The following is a 22,522-nucleotide window of genomic DNA, read 5'->3' as shown; positions in this document are numbered from 1 at the left end:
CACTCCGCGTGTTTTGCTTGGACGATTTTTATGTTATTTCAGGGGCCTTTTGGTCATTTGTTTTAATGTTTTTACACTTTCTAAACCTAAGTTAAGTACTTTTTTGTAAGATGAGAGGCTGATAATCTCTTTTCTAGAGAAGAACTAGTAAAAAACCTCTTTTGATTCAGATTTCATTGCTTTCATCTTGTGTTCTTGTTGATTTCTTATCTATTTCTCTACATGGTTAATCTGAAATCCAATATGGGTTTAAGAGGAATCATGGAGATTAGTGAGTAATCACCTTTTGAATTCATGGGTTAAGGAGATTAAGGGTGATTAGGTTAGTTCTAGGATGTTTTAGTGTAGATCATTCTTGTTCCTTGCTAGTAGAGTATTCCTAATGCATCTTCTGAGTTGGCCACTCAAAAGTTGATCAATAGGCATTTCCCACCCGAAAGGTGTTTGATGAAATGCCTGAGACAACTCTCCTAGGCTTTTAGTATACTTTGCCAAAGACATTTGTTGTTAAAGGTGCTAAGATAGCTAATAGACTTGTTAGTAATGATTGCTTTCATATTATTCAACCAAAGACATTTGATATTTGAGATATGTTAGCAAATGAGCATTTATCTAGACATAGAGCTTGCTTAGAATTGTGTCTAGGCTTAAGGTTGATAGTTTGATTGATCATTTGTCATCCTTAGTTCGATACTTGATCACCCAAGGTCTAATCCCTATGCCCATGAGTTCTCTTTTCCCTTAGTCAAGAAAGTATCATTTTGTTATTGTTTTCTAGTATTAGTAGTAGTTTAAAACTCATCTAAATCATTGGTTGCACTTAGATTAAGTGAGTACTTGCATTCTCAGTGCTTTGATATCCCTCAGAACTGGTTCGACAATCACTATACTACAACATTTGTCTTAGGAGCCTTGAAAACTCCTAACATCAGATTTTAATTCAGTTACGGTTTGGTTCCGGTTTTTTTGGTTAATTTTGGATGATTCGGGGTAAAAACAATTTACTGGAATTTTTTGGATATAAATAAGGTAATTCGGATAAATTTTAATATTTTGGATAAAAACTCTTCGGGTAATTCGTTATTTAGGATAATTTGGATAATTTAAAATGCTCTAGATAAAAAAATATATATGAGTATTTCGATTTTTTTTGGATAATTTGGTATATAAGTAGGAAGTTTTGAATATTATTTTTAATACTAAATATAATTAATATTTTTAGGTATATAAATTTTATTTCGGATATTCGAGTACCCATTCGGTTTTCGGTTCAGTTTCGGTTATAGAAATATAGAAACCGTTCAGTTATTTTTGAACTTTGGTTTGGTTTCAGATTTGGTTTTTCGGTTCGGTTCCGGTTTGGTTTTCGGTTTTCGGTTTTTATGCCCATGCCTAGTTCTGCTAGTGTGTTTCAAGTTTTCAATAGTAGTATACATGGATACGATGAAAAGACTAGTATTGCTTAAATGTCACTACTAATATTAAGTTTAATGTAATAATATGTTCAATTATTCTCTGTTACTCTAGTTTATTTATATTAAGAAAATAAATGTCTGTGAATTTAGTTTGTTTTTGTGTTCATTTTGTTGATACTACAGTATTATGAATATTTATAATTAATGGTAAGTTCTCTCTTTTTCAAAATTACTTTTTCTTTTATTTAACCAGTAAATGAGAACAATTTCCAAAGTTTCCACAAATACCAATGTCAGACGACAAGAATTTTTTTGTGTATTTGGAATTTGTTCTGTTCTCACTTCTCATGCAATGTCTTTTGCTTTTTAACCATGACTGATTAAAAGATGATCAATCAGTATTGCCTTTTTGTTTTAATAAAATGCAATAATTTGATTTGGTTAAGAGTCATTTGTCCACATGGCATATGAAACTGATGGTTACTTACAACTTGCAAGACCCAATTGGATACATGGTATGACAACTCAGGGTGTCGTGTTACCAAGAACCTTGACTAAATTGTAGTTAAAATCACAAAGTCATATACTATATGGTTTTTGTCTGTATCATTTTCTCCCCTAAAATCAAGCTCTTTCACGCAATCTCAGGAGCCAACTCTTATATTTCACCATTTACTTCACGTTGTCTTCAATCATTGAAAGCTGAAACTTAAAACAACGTAAACGTATGTATGTGGTTATTGTACATACATACATACATAACAAACCTACATTCATACACATTTCTCCTCTTTCACTTCATCACTTGCCTTTTGATTTCATGAATTCTAGCGAAATGGAACCTCGAATCAATCACCTTCAGATTGAATCTCAGGTCCATGAGTTGCTTGATTATCCGGTTTGTACAAATCAGATTACTTCTACAATCTACCAGGTATGTATACAAATCTATTAGATAAATGAGAACACATTGTAACTAACACAACTTATTACAGTGTTCCAATGACTACACCGGAGAGGTCAACAATGATAAGGAAAAACCGTATAATTGTCCCTACTCTGGATCCAAGTGTACAGTCACAGGAGATATTCGGTGGCTGCTTCAGCATCTAAGGAATGATCATCATGTTGAAATGCATGATGGGAGAAGTTTCAGTCATCGATATGTCCATCATAATCCTAAACATCTTCATCATGCTACTTGGATGTTAACTGTGAGTTAAGATTACCAAACATTGTGTTCCTTTTGCTCAGCTTTGTTAATTATTTTTCCCATACAAAACGGTTGCAGCTTCTGGATTGTTACGGTCGACAATTCTGCTTATACTTTGAAGCATTCCACCTTAAGAAGACGCCCATGTACATAGCTTACATGCAGTTTATGGGAGATGAAGAGGAAGCAACAAGCTTCAGCTACATTTTGGAGATCAGTGGCAATGGCAGAAAGATGACATGGCAGGGAGTGCCTAGAAGCATTCGTGACAGTCACAAAACCGTTCGTGACAGCCAAGACGGCTTGATCATCACTCGCAAGTTGGCTATGTTCTTCTCTGCCGATAATACCAACAGCAAGGAACTGAAGTTGAAGATTTCAGGTCGTATATGGAGAGAACATTGAAGAATACAGTATTTTTGTTGTAATCCTTGCAACAAAATAACCTCTTAATACAAAAAAAATAAATAGCAGTTTAATGTCTACTTAAATAAGTGATTATGCCCTCACTACTTCATAATAATAGAAGCTTCTTACTCTCTTCTTACATTTTTAAGATACAGTTCGGCCATAGCTTAATGAAGCAAGGTAGAGATTCTTTCCCCATTTTTCCTGCACAACAGAAGGTAAAACAATGCACAAGATCTCAGGCATTGTTCATCGGAAGGGAGAAAAAAATCTCAAAATTTTAAAGTAATCTTCACTCTACTCACCTTGACATGTGTGCTGGGGAATTGAGAGGTACGCAATGTCTCTTGTGTCTCATCGACCAGTCTACGCCGTGGGATGCTTAGAATTAGAGCAGCTTGATCCGTTGTTGCTGCTGTTGATGTGATTCTGAATCCACCATCCCAACGCCTGTGGATGCCTTCACTCGGATACAGAAAATCCAGTTCAACAACCTGGAGAGAGAGAGAGATAAATTGGTGAGTTTATGAAGAAAGACATCACATGAAGAAGCATTGTTGAAGTCTAACCTGTTCATTGTAGCCAGAGTTGCGGGACATGACAACACCCCATCGGGTTCCAGCTGTTGCCATAGAGGTAACATGGAAGCCTTCTCTCCACTTCTTGTTTATCCACTTGAATGGAAATGAATCGCTTACTTTGTACGACTGCTGTGTATACGCCGTGCCTTCGATACCCAATTTTAAAACAAACATCGAATAAGCCATCAATGGTTTTCATGCTAACGAGCTAGCCATAGTTATTGGCAAACATTCATATGTTTTCATGAAGCAGGAAAAGTGTATATACCTTTTGACATGACAACTAAGGAGCTTCCATTGGTTGCACCAGCAATAGAACTTATGTAGTAATTCTTCTCCCACTGTTCCAAAATCCATTCCTGAAACAGAACATAGTTTATACTCACATAAGATCATCTTGACAGAACAAAGACTTACTAATCATTAACAGAGAAACATTGGACCAACCTTATGCAAGAAGACAGGAGAGAGTTCGTAGACTTGGTTTGTGAAGCCAGTTCCAGCATCCATTATTAATGCCCATAGATTCGAACATGATGATACACAGCCTATTAACAAACCATCTGCTGTACCTCTCTCGATATGCTGTGCTAGTCTTGTATCAGCCACATTATAATGGTACCTGGTTGCGCAAGTAGATTGTTAGTCCAAACTTGTATTCACACTAAAGCCAAGAATCAAAGTTTTAAACCAAGAAAACACTTGTAGACACAAACGGACTTCCCACTTGAGGCATGGACAGATCAAAAGACATTAACAGTTATCTGATGCTATAGTTAACCATAAACTTTGTTACCTCTGCTTCATTGGTTGCCTGGCATTGTAAATTGATATCCATTGCGTTGCAGGGACACCTAGACGGACTTTTTTCCTAGGTGCATCTTCTTCTTCTTCTTCCCCAATGCTCAACCTACCTCGCTTCTGTCCAACTTGAAAAATGATCTACCACCAAAAAAAATACAAGACGTCAAACAACAACTCCAAAGTGACTACTTAATAGCCAAGAAAAGTAAAATGTAAAGGATGTAAACGTCACCTTTTGAGCACCTTCTGTGTTTATGGGTCTAATTGCCGGATTCTCCCCCAAGAGCTCTTGAAACAGTGATACTAACTTCCCGTAGTTAGGTTCCTCGTCAAATTTCATATTAACCACGATCTCAAGAAATTGCTTGAAAGGAGGGGGACAGAAACAACAAAGCATGTCCGGCGATGTTGCCATCTTCTTTTTGCAAACGAGGAATGACTTGTTATCTCCCTGAAAAGTGAGCATGATAAAAGATTAGCAGAGAAAAAAGTATGCTAACAACATCATTCAACAAAACAAAAAGATAGGTCTGCAGTACCTGATATCCTTGCCACGGCAATCTACCTCGGTGAAGGAAGATCAGTGTATATGCCAATGATTCGAGATCGTCCCTTCTGCTGGCAGTTCTCCCTAAGTGAGCATGAGCACTTGCGTATCTAACTGTCCCCCTACAAAATTAAGGAAAGAAATATTCAAGAAGAGAGAAAGAGTAACTATAGAATCAGAGTTGGGTACCAGTTGGAAAATTCTTACCTAAACATATCAGGACGTTGATCATATTCAACATGTTGTCCGCCGCCACCACCTTCTCTCCACTTTGTTGCTGAAAAGTTAAGTTAATAAGATGAGAAATGTAACAAAGCACCTAACGAAAATCACAGAGAGAATGAAAATCAACCAACCTAGTCCCAAATCAACAAGAAACAGCTTCTTCTCTTGAGAAGTTGAAGGCTGGCCGAGTAAGAAATTTTCTGGCTTAACATCTCCATGCACATAACTAAAACCAAAATAGTTAACAAAGACAAAACATAGTAACTTAACGGTGGAAAACATATGTAAGAAGGAACCTCTGTCAACAAAGATAAATACAAAAACCAGAAAAAGTGAAAGTACAAACCCTTTTGCATGCATCTTTTCAAGGATGGACAGTGATTCAACAGCAATGCAAGCTACCATTTCTGAGGACATTCTGTTAAAGAGAAAAGGTAAGAGAATCGTTAGGGCAGTCTGACTGGATTTTTAATGTCGCATTTGGAAGAAACCAAATAAATTTTGGAAACTACATTAGTTCTTTAATAATGGAGAGACAGGAACTCTACAAGGATGTATAATGGATACTCACGCTTGCCCTGAAGTATTCCATATATCCCATAAGCTCGGCCCGAGTATGTCCATAACCTGAGGCCAAAAAAAAAGAAGGAAATACCATCAATGAAACCGACCGGAGAAAATTAGAAAAGAGGAGATCCAATACCATAACATAATAGTCTCCTTGTCTCCCTTTAAAATGCACTCTAGGCACTCCATGACTACCACCCAAAGTGCTGCTCACAAGAAAAGAAAATGTCAATTTCACATTTCAACTCAACAAAGTATCTGAGTAAAAAGGAATTAAGAATGAAAACACCCACTTGTACACTTGCCACTCGTGTGGGGGGCCGTAGTTGCATCCCTTGCTGGTTCGATGCTCAAACTTCAAAGCAACCTATCAAGGGAAACAAAGATGCGAGACAAATGTTAACATGATTGGGCTAATAAGAGTATCCACCAGAGTAGCAAGGCAGACTGAGTTACATTACCTCCAAGATGCTAGCTCCAGCACTACGCTCATTACCACCACTAATACGCCGTCCCACAAACACTTGACCAAAACCACCCTTTCCCAGCTTTCTCTCAACCTTGTACAGAGGTGATCCTCCAACTTGAACCTGACAAAGAGACAGAACCGTTAACTCATTACACCAAAACTATGAGGAGAAAGCTTTTACCCTTTCAGGGAAAGGAGCAGTGTTTCCTTCTTCTTCCTGTGCAGCCGCCTTGTTGGAGCCACCACTATCGTTACCAATCGCCATAACTTCCTTCTCCTCTTCTTCTTCACCAACCTGATTCTCCTCTTTCAACTTCCTCGCCGCTAGCCTCGTCCTCGGCCTTTCCACGGCTGCTGCTTCTGTAACCCTTTTGCTCTCTTTATTCTTGTCTGTAGGCAACTGCTGATTCAGAGCTACAGCTTCGGCAACACGGCCACGGCGGACTCCACGGCGAGGCTCCGGCATAGCTCAAACTCCATGCAATCGAGACGGAGTCCGATCATTATAGTCCAAGCGAAACGACGGTCTGGCTCATGTCGGATTTGAGATCGATTTTACGATGAGCAAGTTTTTTTTTTTTTTTTTGGGAGATTAGGGTTTCGCCGGTGCGGTTGCGGTTGCGGTGATGAAAGAGAGACAAAAGGTTCTTTATCCCACGTCAGTTTATTACAAGTACATGTACAAGTCTCTCTTTGTGAAATAAATTATTTCTACTCCCACTATTTCACACTTCTATTTATGCTTTCCACATTTTACCCAGTCCCGAAAACTAAATCAGAACAGGTCCAAAAAAAACTCGAACCGATCGAATATGGGTAAATGTCATTTTATTCCATTGAGTGGAAGATCCACTGATTTTGGACCCGAAGAAGACGTACCTCTATTTTACAAAGAGTAGTGATGACCAAATAAACCGAAACTGATCCAAGAAGAATGAATTTAAACTGAACTAAATCCAACATAAATATTAAAAATGTCTTGTTTTAAGATATTTCGGGTTGTAAATTTTATCCAAACCAAAATCTGAAAAACCTAAAAATCTAAAATCCCCCAAAACACTTATACCAAACCCAAATTTTATCCCAGAATAAATATTTTAAATATTATTAAATACCTAAAATAAATATTTATTATATGAATAATTAATTCACATATACTTAATTTAATAAATATTTTGATATTTGATAAAACAAGTATTTTTTTATATTTTAGTAAATTGCATTTAAATTATAAATAGGTTTGTTTCCAGTGGAGTTTATAAAAGGTAAGCTTACTGGTCAATGCTACACGTAGCGGGAGGTTGAGTCGGCCAAGGAACAAGGGTTATAAGTTAAGGAAGTCTGTCTTGGAAACTGAACAAGTCTATTCTCAAAAGTATCCTCTGGTCTCTGAATTCTCAGCAACTTATGCAAGATAAGCTGAAGATAATGTTTTGGATGATGAGGATGTTTGATCTCAACTTAAGTCTTTTCACATTCTTCATGATCCTAGCAATCTTTTTTTTTTTGTCGCTGAGTAATTTTATTAAAGTGTTCAAGTCAACCGACTTGTGATGGAAAAACAAACAAGTTCAAAACAGAATAGAGTACATAACGATAAAAACATCAGTAGATGCCTTATGATAAAAGAAAAATCATCCTAAGGAGGATAAAAAGAAGGGTCTGCCCTAACCTCCTTACGCCATGAGCCTGCTTGGGAGATGTATATTAAGCCTGAGAATTTCTCATAGCTTGTGACCAGAGAGATGACGAAAGCCACAGAGTACCACCACTTGCTAGATAAGATTGATAATAGCAATCTCTAATAGTAGCAATTCCAGTAGTGATTATATTGACCTCACTGGAAACCAAAAACACTTAACATAGATCAAAATTGTTCATCGATCGCAAGATTCTTGAATACCAAGTGAAAGCTTGGAAAACCAGAGACTCGGGAAGAGCTTCCCACATAGTGGCAGATGATATTCAATGATCACTCTTTAAACCCGGAAGCCGTGAAGCGCCTCCTCCTACAAATCGATTTCTCATGAATGCTGAAGACCAAAACCTTAATCTAAACTTAAGGGATGAATGAAAATCTATGAATTAGAACCCTGAGAACTGAAACTCTGCTTTTATCTACAGTAGTAGCTTGAGAAGAGCGCAACATGATCCAAAGTCCAACTCCAAGTGATGAATCTCTACCCATTCAGATCAATGATACTAAAAGAACTCTTCGCAGAAACGTCGGTCTCCAATAACATGACTAGAAACACTTTATCCGACACCTAAACTTTGGAGGAGGCAAAACAACTCAAAGAGACCGACCACCAAACAATCTCCCCAAAAAACGAAAGCAACAAGAGGCCGAGACAATGAAAAAGGGAAAAATACAACCCGGATAGAGCAAATCCACGAAGACTAGCTTCGTCAAAGTGACACCGTAGGAAAACTCACAAGAAACCGCAGATTGAGACATGAAGGAGTCAAAGCGAAGAGAAAACCTGAACGGATGACCTCCAATCGATGCTAGTAGAAAGCGAAAAAGATGACACACCACCACATCCTTGACACGACTGAATAACACGCCAGATCCATAACAGCCACACCATAGATACGAACCAAACTCAAAACTCCATGAAAACACACACGAGGTAAATCAAAACAAAGACAAAGAGAACGGAAGCCCTCTCCAGTGGTGTCGAGGAGCGACAATCACCGGAGAGGCAGAGATTACTGCAAGAAAACTTGGCGGCTGGACCTAGCAATCTCTGCAGCGAAAATGTGTAGCTTCTTTTTGTGCAATTTCCACACACAAGTTATTTATATACTTAAACCCTTCTGTCTTTGTTGTATACCAAAAAAACTCACAGAAATTGAAATACTGGCACTTGTTTTTCTTACACACATGGAATAATAGCTGTACTACAAAGAACCCAAAAAAGAACATAGAGAAAGCTAGGCGACTGGTTCAAGCCAGTCATAGGCGACCTTCGTTATTACTCTGATGGACCATGCGGAGGATTCTTCCTTGTGTCTCTAAAAAGATCTTGCCGCTCGGGGAAAACATTTAGAAGTAGCAGCTCCAGTATTGCAAATACTAGTTGCTTTATGCATACGTTTGACTGCGATCCGGTGATTTATGTGTCAAGTATTAGTCAGACCAAAATGATGCATGCCTCAGCCTAATGGAAAACCTTTTTACTCTGAAAGTAAATGAAGACTAACCTGAGTGAAATACAAGATGTCGCTTGGGCATGTCCTGTAAAGATTTTCCCTTACAAAATTCACTAAAGTTGTTGGGGCGTCCTCTGATCAAACACCAAAATGTCACTTCCAATGAGGCTAGACTAACTCGATATAAGTCAATTTGAGGGGAGCCTGAGAAACTTACGGAGAAGGAATTTCTTAAATTTACTAGCTCCAGCCTCCAATTGCTGCTCAAAGGAACTGGGTTTAACCACCATCTCGCCACCAAGTTGGTCTGCCATTTGGATCAGTCTGATCCAATGCCTCTTCACTGTCATCCACTCTGGTAAAGAATACGCCATTTGGCCACAAAATCTGGAGATAAATTTCAAATAAGATTATCAGCAACACAAAGAGACAGAAACAGGTGAAGTTTCAGCTGCCTTCTGCACAAGATCAAACATGATGTCGGATCTAGAAGCGGACAGAAACGGATAATGATCCAGTTTGACTTCCGCACAAGATTAGAGAAAAACTTAATTCTTACATCTTGAAACCAACGTATTCCATGAGCTACTGTGTCTTCATTCCGCAGCCTATGGATCTTCTTCAGAAACCAGTCATCCACAGCATCTCTCATAAGTAGTATTACTTTCTTCCATCCCGCGAAAGTATTCTTCCTACAATAACACCATATCAAGATTATTCGAAAACGCCATGTGATAAACGGGGACCTAGTAAAAAAAAAAAAAAGAACAGCACATGATCTACAACAGATAAAGTACTTTGTCTCACCTTACGAAACCTCTTGTACTAAACTGAAACACTTTATCAGCTAGGTTCAAAATCACATCAATGACATTGGGCCTCATCCACTGAAATAAAAAGCCGAGGATAAGTATTCCACTATCAAAAATTAGAAGATGCCAAAAAGATCCGACATCGTGTAATGTCTCTTGGTAATTTGTTTCACTAAGCCAACAGATAAACATTTTCATTACCGATGAAGACTCTCCAAGAGAATAATTCTACAGAACCAAAAACGATAATCGTTAGAACATCAATCTAAATGAAAATGGAAAGCAATGAAATTTTAGGGGTGGCACATATAGTCAGATCCTCACTTTTGAGGTCTCGCTTAGAAAATCCCAAACTTTCTGCTGTTCATCAACATTAGCTATAGACAAGAGATTCTGCAGACAAGAGATCCTGCCCTTATAAGAAAATGTTGATGGTAAATATGTTTTTTTTTTTAAAGTGCTTAGGGACTATATAATACTTGTAAATACTTCTCCAGCTGAATACAGTGGCGATGAACAAAAGCATTTTCGGTGCTTGATGAGAATATAGGCTTCGGGGGTAATAGTAAATTGTAGTTCCGGTTCTCTTCGAGTTGGCGATGCAATCGCTCGAAATTACTGTATCTGCAGGGAAGAAAACAAATACTTTACGATCAAATAACAGCAATCTTGTGCCTATGAGTAATGAAAGTCCAATGATGCACTGATATGATTTTATTGCCGACCTTCTCATAACAAACCGAGTTTTGTTTTTAGTATCTGTCACCGTAATACAATATACTGCAAATGATTTTGAGGACAGCTTCTCAATATTATCTCCAAGAACCTGCAGCAACACAGATGTAAGATAATAAAACAAAATCGGAGAAATAGCGACCTTAAATGAACATAATAAAATTACAAAACAGAAAATGTTGTTCAAGTACATGTCTGTCACACAAAAATTAGAGCTTACCCAAGATTTATTCTTTAGGCAATGCTGACTCTCTGTGTGAAGAGCCTCAGTTCTCCTTTGAGGCACGACATCTGGCATCCGATGACTTTCATCACCAGAGTCCTGGTTAACACTCTGTTCTTCCCGTGAAGGAGGCTGGTGCGTCCATTTTTTGATACGCCTGGGGAAAAATGGAAACTTAAATTAGCAGCTCCACCTCAGACAAACTGAGATCAGAGTTTAACGTATACATTCCATTGGATTTATTTATTTATTTATTTAAGAATTCTGAAATCATAAACTGTTCCTGGCTCCTAGCCAGTTTGCATTATACTCCAAATAAAGTTTTATGGAAGACAGATAGAGGTAAAAGATGACTTACTCGGGGGATACATAATTCACAAGAGGTTGAAATACCGAGCAAGTCAAAAGCTCTCTAGCTATCGTTTGAACAAGAGGGCTCCGAGATTCTCGTGGTCTGAGAACCAAAGATAATATGCCAGCAACTATTTTCTGAAGAACCTGTTAGAAAAAAATAAAATAAAAGTAACAGGTTTGCGTTAAGTTAACTAATCTAGGAAGGAACCTTAGTTAGTTTTAGTCTGAAGTTCTGAACTATCCCTCATACCTTGTGCTCACTCTCTTAGATACCACCGGTTTTTCACGAAATCATCAACGAGCTTCCACTACAGGAGAGTTAATCTTCTTCTTCTTCCACCTTGGACGAGGCTGGGTAGTGGAAAGACGAGCATCATTCAAGGACAACTGCCTCCTGCCTGGATAATTCAAGTGGCTCTGTCTTGTAAGTGGCTCAACATTCCTTCTGGACTCATTCTGATTCGAAATAATTCGAAGACCGCAAATAATGAGAACTGCCATTGGCAAATTCATCCACATAGAGTTACTTACATCTGCATGAGAGCACAAACATTATGTTGTCAACAACGCCATTAGATAAAGAGCAACCAGTGGCTGAGCCATAAACTTTTTTCATTGGGCAATATTATTTTAATATTAAATAAAAATTTAAATTATAAAAACTAGTATATTAATATTTAAAGTGTTATATGTACTTTAAGATTAAGAAAATGTTTAAATTGCTCTGTATAAAAGGAAAAATATTTTTTTATTGAAATTAAATTTTAAATTTATTTCTCGCTAGTCAAATATTAAATACAAGGTATGATATTAACCAGTTTTACTTAGCTAATAGTTATTTAGTATATGTAAAAAGTCTAATACTCTATTCAAAACAAGATATGAGCCCGTTGCGTTGCAACGAGTTTTGTCTGATCTTTAATTTAATAAAAACCATAAAATAATAAATCATTTTATTATAGTTTTATGATTGTTTTTTGCATATGTTGTTTGTGATTTATTTTATAATTAAAATCCGTTTTCACACATAAGTTCAAGTTAATATTTGTATTTTATAATCATGGTGCATAGATGAATTATTATAAACTTTGTACTTAGTATTTGAAAAAAATACTATACCTAAAAATTTAAACTAAACACATTCCGAAATAAGAAATCGAATGAAAAGTAAAAAAAAAAAAGTCAAATACACCAATCGAGTCAATGACAACATTACACATGTTCTTATGTACTAATTTAATGTTTTATTAGTTAAGATTTTAAACTTTTATTTTGTTTGGAATTTTTTTTTTAAAAGGAAAGCATTCTATTTTATAAATTTCTTTTTTATTTACAATTAAAAAATAATATTAAATATTTTTTTACAATTTTGTTTAAGATTTTAGAAAAGAAAAATTACTGTCATATATGATATAACCTATTACAATTATCTTCTCTTTAGAAATTCAAAAAAATAAATTGCTATCAAATAATTTTTTTTGGTATTAATAAATAATTTTAAAAATTATTATTTTACAATTCGTATCAATACTAATTATACACTTCTTTTGTTAATTAAATATTTTTTAGTATTATATTCATCATCAAATACCCTCTTAAAAATATTATCAAATAAATATTTACAATTCTCTTTTGGTTAGGAATTCAAAATATGATACAAATTTCTTGTTTTTAGGATTTGTTTTATGAAAATGAAAACAACTATCAAATATTCTTTTACAGGTTTTTAGGATTTTAGAAAAGGAAATTAATATTACATGAACTTTTACAATTATATTTTGTCTAGGATTTAGAAAAATAAAATTTCTATCAAATAATTATTTCCAGTTTATATTAACTATTTTAAAAAGTTTCCATTTTCAAAATTCTATTTTTTTCAATATCACTAATATTTTTACACTTTTTTTGTTAATTAAATAAAATTTTACAATTCTCTTTGGTCATGATTTGTTTTTAAAAAGAGAAAAAATATTAATTGGTTTAGATTCAAAAATAATTTTTTTTTAAAAAAAATCTCTTTTATTTAGGATTTTAGGAAAAAAATAAGTTTCTTACATAATAACAGTTTTTATTGACACATTCACAATCTAATTTTTTTTAATTGACACATGTTACAATCATATGGGTGAAATATTTGAAGTTAATTTTGGTTTATATTTTTTAACACAAAATTATTAAAAATTAAAGTTAGTTAAATATAAGAAAATAAGATTACTTTTAAATTTTTTTTATTTAGACTATTAAAAAGGAAATTAATTATTTTATAATTATTTTTTCTTTTAAATTTTTATACAAATATTTTATTTTTAATCGAAATTTTTTTTTTAGTTATTTATATATTTTTTCTTATACATACAAACACATATTCATCGTATTCACAGATACTCATGTACGACAACAATATCAAACTTAGAAGTTATGTTAGCATCATAAGATGTAATAAGGATAATAAAAAGTTGTGTTGTATCAAAAAATTAAAAGAAAATACTCATGTAATACTTTTCATGTAAATACTATTGTGTTTTGTAAAATTAACTTGTGGAAGCATAAACCTAAATATATATGTGAATATTTGTAGCTATTTTTTGTCATAATTTTTTAAGATACAATTATTTATTTAAAAAGGAAAGTTAGTTACTTATAAGAAAATAATAATAATACTTTTACAATTTTCTTTTACTTAGGCTTTTAAAAAAGTAATATTATTTATTTAAAAGTTAGTTTTTTCAAAGAAAATAATAAAAGTACTTTTACAATTCTCATGATTGATAGTAAATTCGTCTTTTTTCAATATCACTAATATTTTTACAATCTTTCTTATTAATTAAATAATTGTTCTATCATGTTTATCAAGGAAAGTATTATTATTACTTATAAGAAAATAATAAGAGTACTTTTACAATTCTCACGATTGTTACTAAATTCGTTTTTTTTTCAATATCACAAACATTTTCACAATTTTCTTGTTAATTATCTATTAAAAATGAAATTTTATAGAAACAACTACTATTAAATAACTTTTGAAATTGATTCTTACTATTAAATAATTTTAAAGATTTGTTTTTATTATCTTAGCATATATATATATATATATATTTAATCATGAGAGATTTTAACGCATGTCGATATATTAAAAGGAAAATCACTATCATATAATTATTTGCTTAATATTTTTAAAAATGAAAACTGTTATTAAATAAAAATTATGGTTATTTTTTTACAAATAGTTTATTTTGTTATTATCTAATTATATTTTTTTTAATTAGAAGATAATTTAGTACATGTCACAATCTTAAATATATAATTGTCACGTGTCACAATCGTGTCAATTAGATGTGAAATATTTGTAGCTATTTTTGGTCATAATTTGTTAACATACAATTATCTGTTAAAAAATGAAAGTTAGTTATTTATAAAAAAATAATAAAGAGTACTTTTACAATTTTCTTTTAATTAGTCTTTCAAAAAAGTAATATTATTTATTTTAAAGTTAGTTTTTCTTCATGTTTTTTCAAATAATTTATTGTACTTGTAAAATTTTATAATTCGTTTTTGTTTAACATTTTTTTCTTAAAAGTTAATAATTATCTTTTATAATTCTCTATCTTTAGTATCTTTTAAAACAAACATTATAATAAAATATAATAATAATAAGACTATTAAATAATATTTATAATTAATTTTTAAGAAAATTTGTTTTTATTATTTTAGTATATATATTTTTGACTATGAGATAGTTTAACACAAATCACACTTTTAAATATATAACTGACATGTGTCACAATCATGTCAATTAGCAACATTGAAGAACCCAATTTTATATAATAAGATAATAATAATAATAAGATTATTAAATAATATTTATAATTATTTTATAGGAAAAAATCATTTTTAACATGAGGTTAACTTATTCTTAATCATTTTAGTTTTCTTCGATTTTTATTTCGGTCTACGTCTCCCTAACACAAAAAAAGCTATAAAAGTATGAGACTATAAGAGAATAATTACATATCAAATATTCTACACAATAAAGTAAATTAAGAATGTGATTTTTGGTCTCTCTTAATCTACTTTGTATTTTTGAATCGGAAACACGTATTAAATTTCCAAAAAAACATTATCCAAGCAAAAACAAAATAAATAAAAAGTAAATAAAAATTAAAGTTCGATGATAATTTAGAAGGAAACTTTTTTTTAAAAATGAATTGAGAAAATGACAATATTTCTTTGGTTTACTTGATCAATATATACATTGAGTTATCTTAATATTTCATTAGTTTATTTTTAATAAAAGAAAAAATAGACAATGATAGTTTTATTATTAAAGTTAAATTATGGTTAATTATATAATGATAAATCTAATTATTAATTAAAAATATATATTTTAGCCATTTCATAACATGATTGCATATGCAACTCTCTAAACTTAATATCAAAGCATATTTTTCTTATAGATTAAATAATAATTAAACATACACGAGAAATAATTACAAAAGTAATCCAGAATACTTAATTCATAATTTCAAACTCCATGTAACAAAACCGACTTGTTCCTAGTCTTTCAAACTCAAAGAAAGAAAACAAATATAGAATTCTCAACTAAAAAAACAAATATCAAAAATTCATAAATATATATGTCAAAAACTATAATCAAGACAATTTAGAATGAATCAGAAAAATGAAACTATAGAATTTTAAAATATCTTACATCATATGAAAATAAGAATTGGTCCTAACTTGTGTAAAATAATTATAATTGTAATTCCAGTTTGAAAATTTGAAATAGTTTTATTATTTAAATTAATAAATTAATGATTTATGCTAAAAACTAATAAGAATCTCGTGAAAGTTAAAATAATTATAATCATATTCCAATTAGAAATTTCGAAATATTTATATTATTCAAATTAATGAATTAATTAGAAAGTTTGAAATATTTATATTATCTAAATTAAGAAACTGATTATTTAATCTAAAAACTAATAAGAATATGATAAATAAACAAAATTAGCTAAAATTATGGAGAATGTGACAAATCAGCAAAATCACTTCATAAATAATAGTATAGATAAGAATATTAAATAATATTTATAATTTTTTTATAAGAAAAATCATTTTTATTATTTTAGTATATATATATGTGATTATGAGTTAGTTTAACACATATCACATTTTTAAATATATAACTGACATGTGTCACAATCATGTCAATTATATTTTCATTAAAATTTTAGAAAAAGAAAATTATATTAAATAAATTGTTTTCAAATCTATTTTTTTAGGATTTTGAAAAAGGAAAATTTCTAAAAACATTGCTACTAAATATTTTTTTTTAAATTGTTTTATTATTAAATAATTTTTAAAAGTAATTTTTCAAAATTAGTTTTTATTATCTTATTATATATATTTTTAATCATTATATATTAAACACATGTCACAATATTAGAAGGAAAATTATTATGAGATAATATTTTGCAAATATTTTTTTGATTAGAGTTTTAAAAAGGAAAATTACTATTAAATAATATTTATAATTAATTTTAATGAAATTCGTTTTTGTTAGTATCTTAGTATATATATTTTATATTTTGAGATAGATTAACACATGTCACAATCTTAAATTATATAATTGTCATGTGTCGCGATCATGTTAATTAGCAAATTTGAAGAACCAAGCTTTATATAATAAAGATACACGAACAAAGAAAAAAAACTACAAAAATTTAAATTTTCATTATATAAAACAAAAGAACTTCTTTATTTCATTGTAACTTGTGTATAATATTTTGACAGAAAATTATATATAAGATACTAGGGCCGGTCCGCCCTACAGGCGGGATTGAAATTTAAAAACAATTTAAACAGTTAGAATGAATGTTTAATATAAATTTGTATCATAAAAAAATATACATATTAGTTAAATATTGTACATGTTAATGTATTTGAATACTAAATAGACTATGAAGCTACCAATATTTGCTTTGATTAGGGATATTTGCTTGCTTTGATTATTATTGAATGAACTATGTAAATTAAATTGGTTGGTAAGCTGTTAATACAAAACTGTATGTCATGTCTTGGAATTTTTGCTCTTATACCATCTTTTTTTGCAAAAAACTATTATACCATCTTTCTTTTGAGGTTGGTACGTTCATCGGGTTAGTTGTACGTGGTTATTGTTTTGATTAAGTTATTTAAAGTAGTTTTTTTTCATGGTTATATACATGCATTTTTCATTTTTCTTTATTTGGCCAAATATTAGAAATTATAAATATACCCTACCACTAAAAATATTTCTACGTATATATAATTTTTTAAAAAATATTCTTCAATGTTTATTCCACCTTGATTAGGACAATAAGTTGAATATATCTTAGACCACAAATCATAAATATTCTGAGTCTTATAAATTTTGTTCTTCAAGTTATTGTTACTTTTATTTCCTTTTATACATTTCTCTTAATATTTATGTATGCATCCATAATATTTTTTAAAAAGGATTTTTCATTAACTAATGTATTTATTGTAGTTTTAAATATATTATAGTTTTCGTGCACTTGATTAAATTTTTTTGGCGTTGGTGGTATTTGAAGTGGTTGAGAATCTGAATGAATATTTACTTTCATAAATTTTTTGGTGTACGTTTAAAAATAAAAATTTGTAAAGGCTTTTAAATCATATGAATATAATATTCAAGACACTACTGTTGAATGTTTATATACTTAAAATTCTGACGTAGGTAATTGCAAATTTGCTGAACTCATAGATTCGTTACTATTTTATAAATTATCACAGGATGAAGTACATAGGGTAAAGATCGTTTTGATGATAATATAACGTCCATATCGTAATGTGTGTTTTTTTATCTACTATGTATTAAGAAATAATTTACACATTCAATAATATTAAAGAATAAAAGTCCTGTCAATTGTTCATAGTATAAGCTCAAAGTTAAACTCAAACCCAGCCAAAAAAATAAAACCCAAAAAACGGACACGTGTCAGCCTGTCAGAGAGTGACTTTCCAGGTGAATAGCTTAGAAGAAAGACAAACATATTTTTATATATATAGATAGATATACACATATTCATGATTTATATTTTAATTACAAGCTTATTTTATGTTATCTATATCCCTCATGGATATGGACTGAGTTTGAATTGATCAAATAAAAATATTCTCCGTCAAGGGTAAAGTGGGTTTCAAATACATAGGGCTCAGGAGCAATTTTTGACTGGGGTCAATACTGGAAATTGTTAGAAAACATTGTTGAAAATTAAAGGACAGGGGGGGTCAGCTGACCCTAATTCAAGAGGGTAAGCGTAATTTCGCAGCTTGGCGACATATCAATGAAATAATATTACATAATCTATTGTCAGAAACTAGAAAGTGTGAGGAAAGGTTCGAGAGTAACATACGGGTTAAGAAGTACGTGAGGAACAAGATACATAAGGCCCACCATACGGGCCGTCCTTTGACCTCCTCGATCAGATCATCTATACTCTCCATCGCCTTCATCGTCGTGATAAGCTAGCTGTACCTATGGCTTTTATGAAGAAGAAACAGAGGTATGTGCGTGTGTTGCAGCAGCAGAGAAAGAAGAAAAGTCGCTGAGAGGAAGTTGGAGAGTGTGGGAGGGACACTATCTATTTATATACATTTCAGTTTTTTAGCTACTCGTCTCCAATAATGGTGCTGGCTAATTAATTCTCTTCCCCATTTGTGGAGGATATCGAATGATAAAATAATATCTTCTGATAAGCTAGCTGCCTCCGTCACTGGCTGTACCTACCTCTTTCTTCCTCGTTTCGCGTAATCAATTCTACGTAAGCGCCATTTAATCGACATTCCGGACCAGGCGCAAAGTCCAAAGTCCACAGTACCTTGCAAGCAAGTTTTAAAACCAAGGCCCTTTTGTTTTTGTCAACCAAAACCAAGGCCCTTTAATATACTGTAATTATTAATATATACTAAATACTGTTTTGATACAATATAAAATTGAAAACTAAAGTATAGTATCTATCTGTACAATTATTTGCAAAGTGATTTTTTTTATTGCAATAGAGCTCTACTTTAAAAGTTAGGATAGCTAATATCTATAACTAGGTATTTTGCCCGCAAATATTTGCCCGCATAAATTTTTATCAAATATTTATTAGTTTACGCTTTACTAATTCAAAAATCAGCATAATTATTAATTATTTATGTTCTTAAAAGTTTAAATCAAAATCAAATTATTTATAGGAGTATATAACAATTTTTTCATCAAAATATATATGCTCATTACTGTGTTGACATTTTAAAAAAACTATCATATCAGAAATACTTTAAAAATATCTTTAAACAAATGTTTTTGTTTGATTAGTATTTAACTATAAATTATTTTATTTATTTTTATTTTTAATACTTTATAATATAAATATCATTTCCCGATAATAACACAATATATAAGAGAATTACCTTACTTCTATAAATATTTTTGACAATTTATTATATTAATTTATATTCAATTACCTAATATAACATATAAATCTAGTATTATAAATTAAAATTCGTTTTAAGAATCTAATAAATCATATAAAAATTCATTAATGGTAACATTTGTATTTAACCACTCTAACTTTTAACATGAAAGCTTGAATTAGTATTTAACAATAAATTGTTTTATACTTTTTTTTTAAAAAAAATTAATAATAGAAAACATTATTTCCAGATAATAACACAATATATAAGAGAATTATCTTACTTTTCAAATAATTTTTATTTTCAAAAACTTATCATATTTATTTATAATCAATTATCTAATATAACATATAAACCTAATAATAGCAATATAAATTTATATTTAAGTATACAATAAATCATATAAAAATTCATTAAGGTTAACATTGTATTCAACCACTCTATGAGAGCTCGAATTTGTATTTAACTATAAATTGTTTTATATTTATTTTTAAATATTTATGATAGAAAATATTATTTCTAAATAATAACACAATATATAAGAGAATTATCTTACTTTTTAAATATATATTTTTTGATACTATATTATATTATTTTATAATCAGTTATCTAATATAACATATAAATATAATATTATTAATAGAAATTTATTTTTAAGTATATAATAAATAATATAAAATTCATCAACGGTAAAATTGTATTTAACAACTCTAACTTTTAACGTCAAAGTTCGAATACGAAAAATCAATTTATTATATTAATTTATATTCAATTATCTGATATACCATATAAATCTAGTATTATTAATATAAATTTGTTTTAAGTATATAATAAATCATATAAAAAATCATTAAGTGTAACAGTGTATTTAAACATTCTAAATTTTAACGTAAAAGCTCGAATGTGAAAAATCACTTCGCAGACAATAGTGTACTAGGTGATTTTTCTGTACTCATACACGGATACAAACATTTACGTAATGATTGAATTAAAACAATTGATAAAAGAAAATTCTTTGTTTATAACTTTTAAGTTAATTTTTAATCTCTATAATATTATTTGAAAAGTTAGTTTGTTATGTAGTATTATGTTCCCATCTTAGTTGGATATATGATTTCACATATAATATTTTATATAGTTTCAAATATTTTTTTTGTGTTAAACTATATCTATTCTTTTAACTTAAAAAATTATATTAAAATTGGACTATTATTTTCTTAATTTCATGTAGTTAAGTTCATTTTCTTATATTTGTAAAGATATTGGTGTTTTTGTATAAATGGGTATATATTGTTTTAGAAAATAGGAAACATATATATTAAATCAGAATTGCATTAATAAACATAACTTGTAATATTTTGAAAATTCATACAACAGAACACTACTACACACTAAATCTTAATAATTGTTTGATTTGATTTTTCATAATTTAGTATATTGAATTGTATCGATTTCTGATCACAATTTTTTTTGGTTACAATTAAACTAAAATAAGCTCATCTTGTTACTTTTTTCTTAGGATGAAAAATATATTTTGTAAGATTGTGTATAATTATCTATATGCTGTTTTCCATAAAATTAAAAAATTGAAGTGTTAATAAATTTTGTCATGAAAATTCTAATCATTCAATCAAAAATATATTGATAAATAAGAAATACTATTTATATTGTTGTAGCCTCACGTTACAAAAATATTTATTTGGTTTTAAAATAATCATAAGAGATAATAATTTTTTGAAAAAATAAGATATTAAATAATAATTTATGTTGTTCCAAATTATTTTCTTATTAATTATTAGATCAAAATATATTTATAATAAAAATATTTTTATATTTTAGAAAAATATATCGTAATTATTATATTTTAAGTTTTTTTGAAGTTATTTTTATATATATTTATAAGTATAAATTTTAAGTTATTGAATTTATTATTTTTGTTGTACGAAACATAAAAAATAAAAAAAATAAATTCGTTTTTATATAAATGTCTATGTTTATATTTTATAAATTTTTCTTTTTATTATTTATGTGTTTTAATAAAAAGGAAAATTACGTTAAAAAGTTAATCACAATTTTATTAAGAAAAAGGAAACATAGATAATTGTTATTAATGGAAATCACTAATAATAAAAAATGGAAATAACTAATAATATTTTTAATTCATTAAGGGTGTAAGTGTAATAAACTACCGTGAGAGTTAACGTGAGTGTCACACATAAGAAACTGACTTCTATGAGTTTGTGTCTCCACCAAATGCTTTTGATTCTTATGATCATCTGAACCTCAAGGAGCATTTCATAATTCATGTCACATTTTTAGTGAAGCTCTTTGAGGAAAAATCTGTCTATTTTCTATGGACAGTAGTGTGCTCCTTTGCATACTTGGTTCCTTGTTCTTGTAGGAAAAGAACCAAAGGTGCATTGTCTCAACCTTTTGATACTTATGATTAGCAAGCACACAAAGTAAAGCTAGAGACTTAAAACAAGCTCACTTGGGAGGAAATCTCATGTTATCCATTGTATATATTCTTTATCTTTCCTTTTTAGGTTA

The 22,522-nt window shown here is 30.3% G+C and overlaps 2 protein-coding genes and 1 pseudogene across 3 annotated transcripts; 1 reads left to right on the top strand and 2 right to left on the bottom strand.

The window, feature by feature from the left end:
* The first annotated feature begins 1,764 nt into the window (after nt 1–1,764).
* LOC106389150 (probable inactive E3 ubiquitin-protein ligase SINAT6) lies at nt 1,765–3,119 on the top strand. The gene is made up of 3 exons (XM_013829341.3): nt 1,765–2,349; nt 2,411–2,629; nt 2,707–3,119. Exons 1-3 carry the CDS (start codon nt 2,143–2,145, stop codon nt 3,031–3,033), a joined length of 753 nt encoding a protein of 250 aa, XP_013684795.2. The 5' UTR covers nt 1,765–2,142; the 3' UTR covers nt 3,034–3,119.
* On the bottom strand, nt 2,993–6,933 carry LOC106389149 (casein kinase 1-like protein HD16). 2 transcript variants are annotated; one of them, XM_048753023.1, is made up of 17 exons: nt 6,641–6,933; nt 6,411–6,577; nt 6,222–6,350; nt 6,054–6,127; nt 5,897–5,966; nt 5,765–5,820; nt 5,540–5,611; nt 5,325–5,419; nt 5,176–5,245; nt 4,961–5,090; nt 4,654–4,872; nt 4,414–4,559; nt 4,065–4,239; nt 3,886–3,976; nt 3,606–3,763; nt 3,342–3,530; nt 2,993–3,240 (listed from the first exon to the last, which is right to left on the bottom strand). In XM_048753023.1, the coding sequence occupies exons 1-17, from the start codon at nt 6,693–6,695 to the stop codon at nt 3,181–3,183; spliced, it is 1,956 nt and encodes a 651-aa protein (XP_048608980.1). In that variant the 5' UTR covers nt 6,696–6,933; the 3' UTR covers nt 2,993–3,180. The 2 variants fall into 2 exon arrangements, with proteins under 2 accessions (XP_048608980.1, XP_013684794.1); XM_013829340.3 differs by having other exon boundaries at nt 6,411–6,933.
* Nucleotides 6,934–8,999: 2,066 nt separating this feature from the next.
* On the bottom strand, nt 9,000–19,345 carry LOC106389148 (annotated as a pseudogene).
* Between the last annotated feature and the right edge of the window lie 3,177 nt (nt 19,346–22,522).

Source organism: Brassica napus, chromosome C3 (genome assembly GCF_020379485.1).
Source record: "Brassica napus cultivar Da-Ae chromosome C3, Da-Ae, whole genome shotgun sequence".
NCBI classification, from domain to species: domain Eukaryota; kingdom Viridiplantae; phylum Streptophyta; class Magnoliopsida; order Brassicales; family Brassicaceae; genus Brassica; species Brassica napus.
The sequence above is the reverse complement of the archived record's forward strand: the minus strand, read 5'-3'. Positions and strand labels throughout refer to the sequence as shown.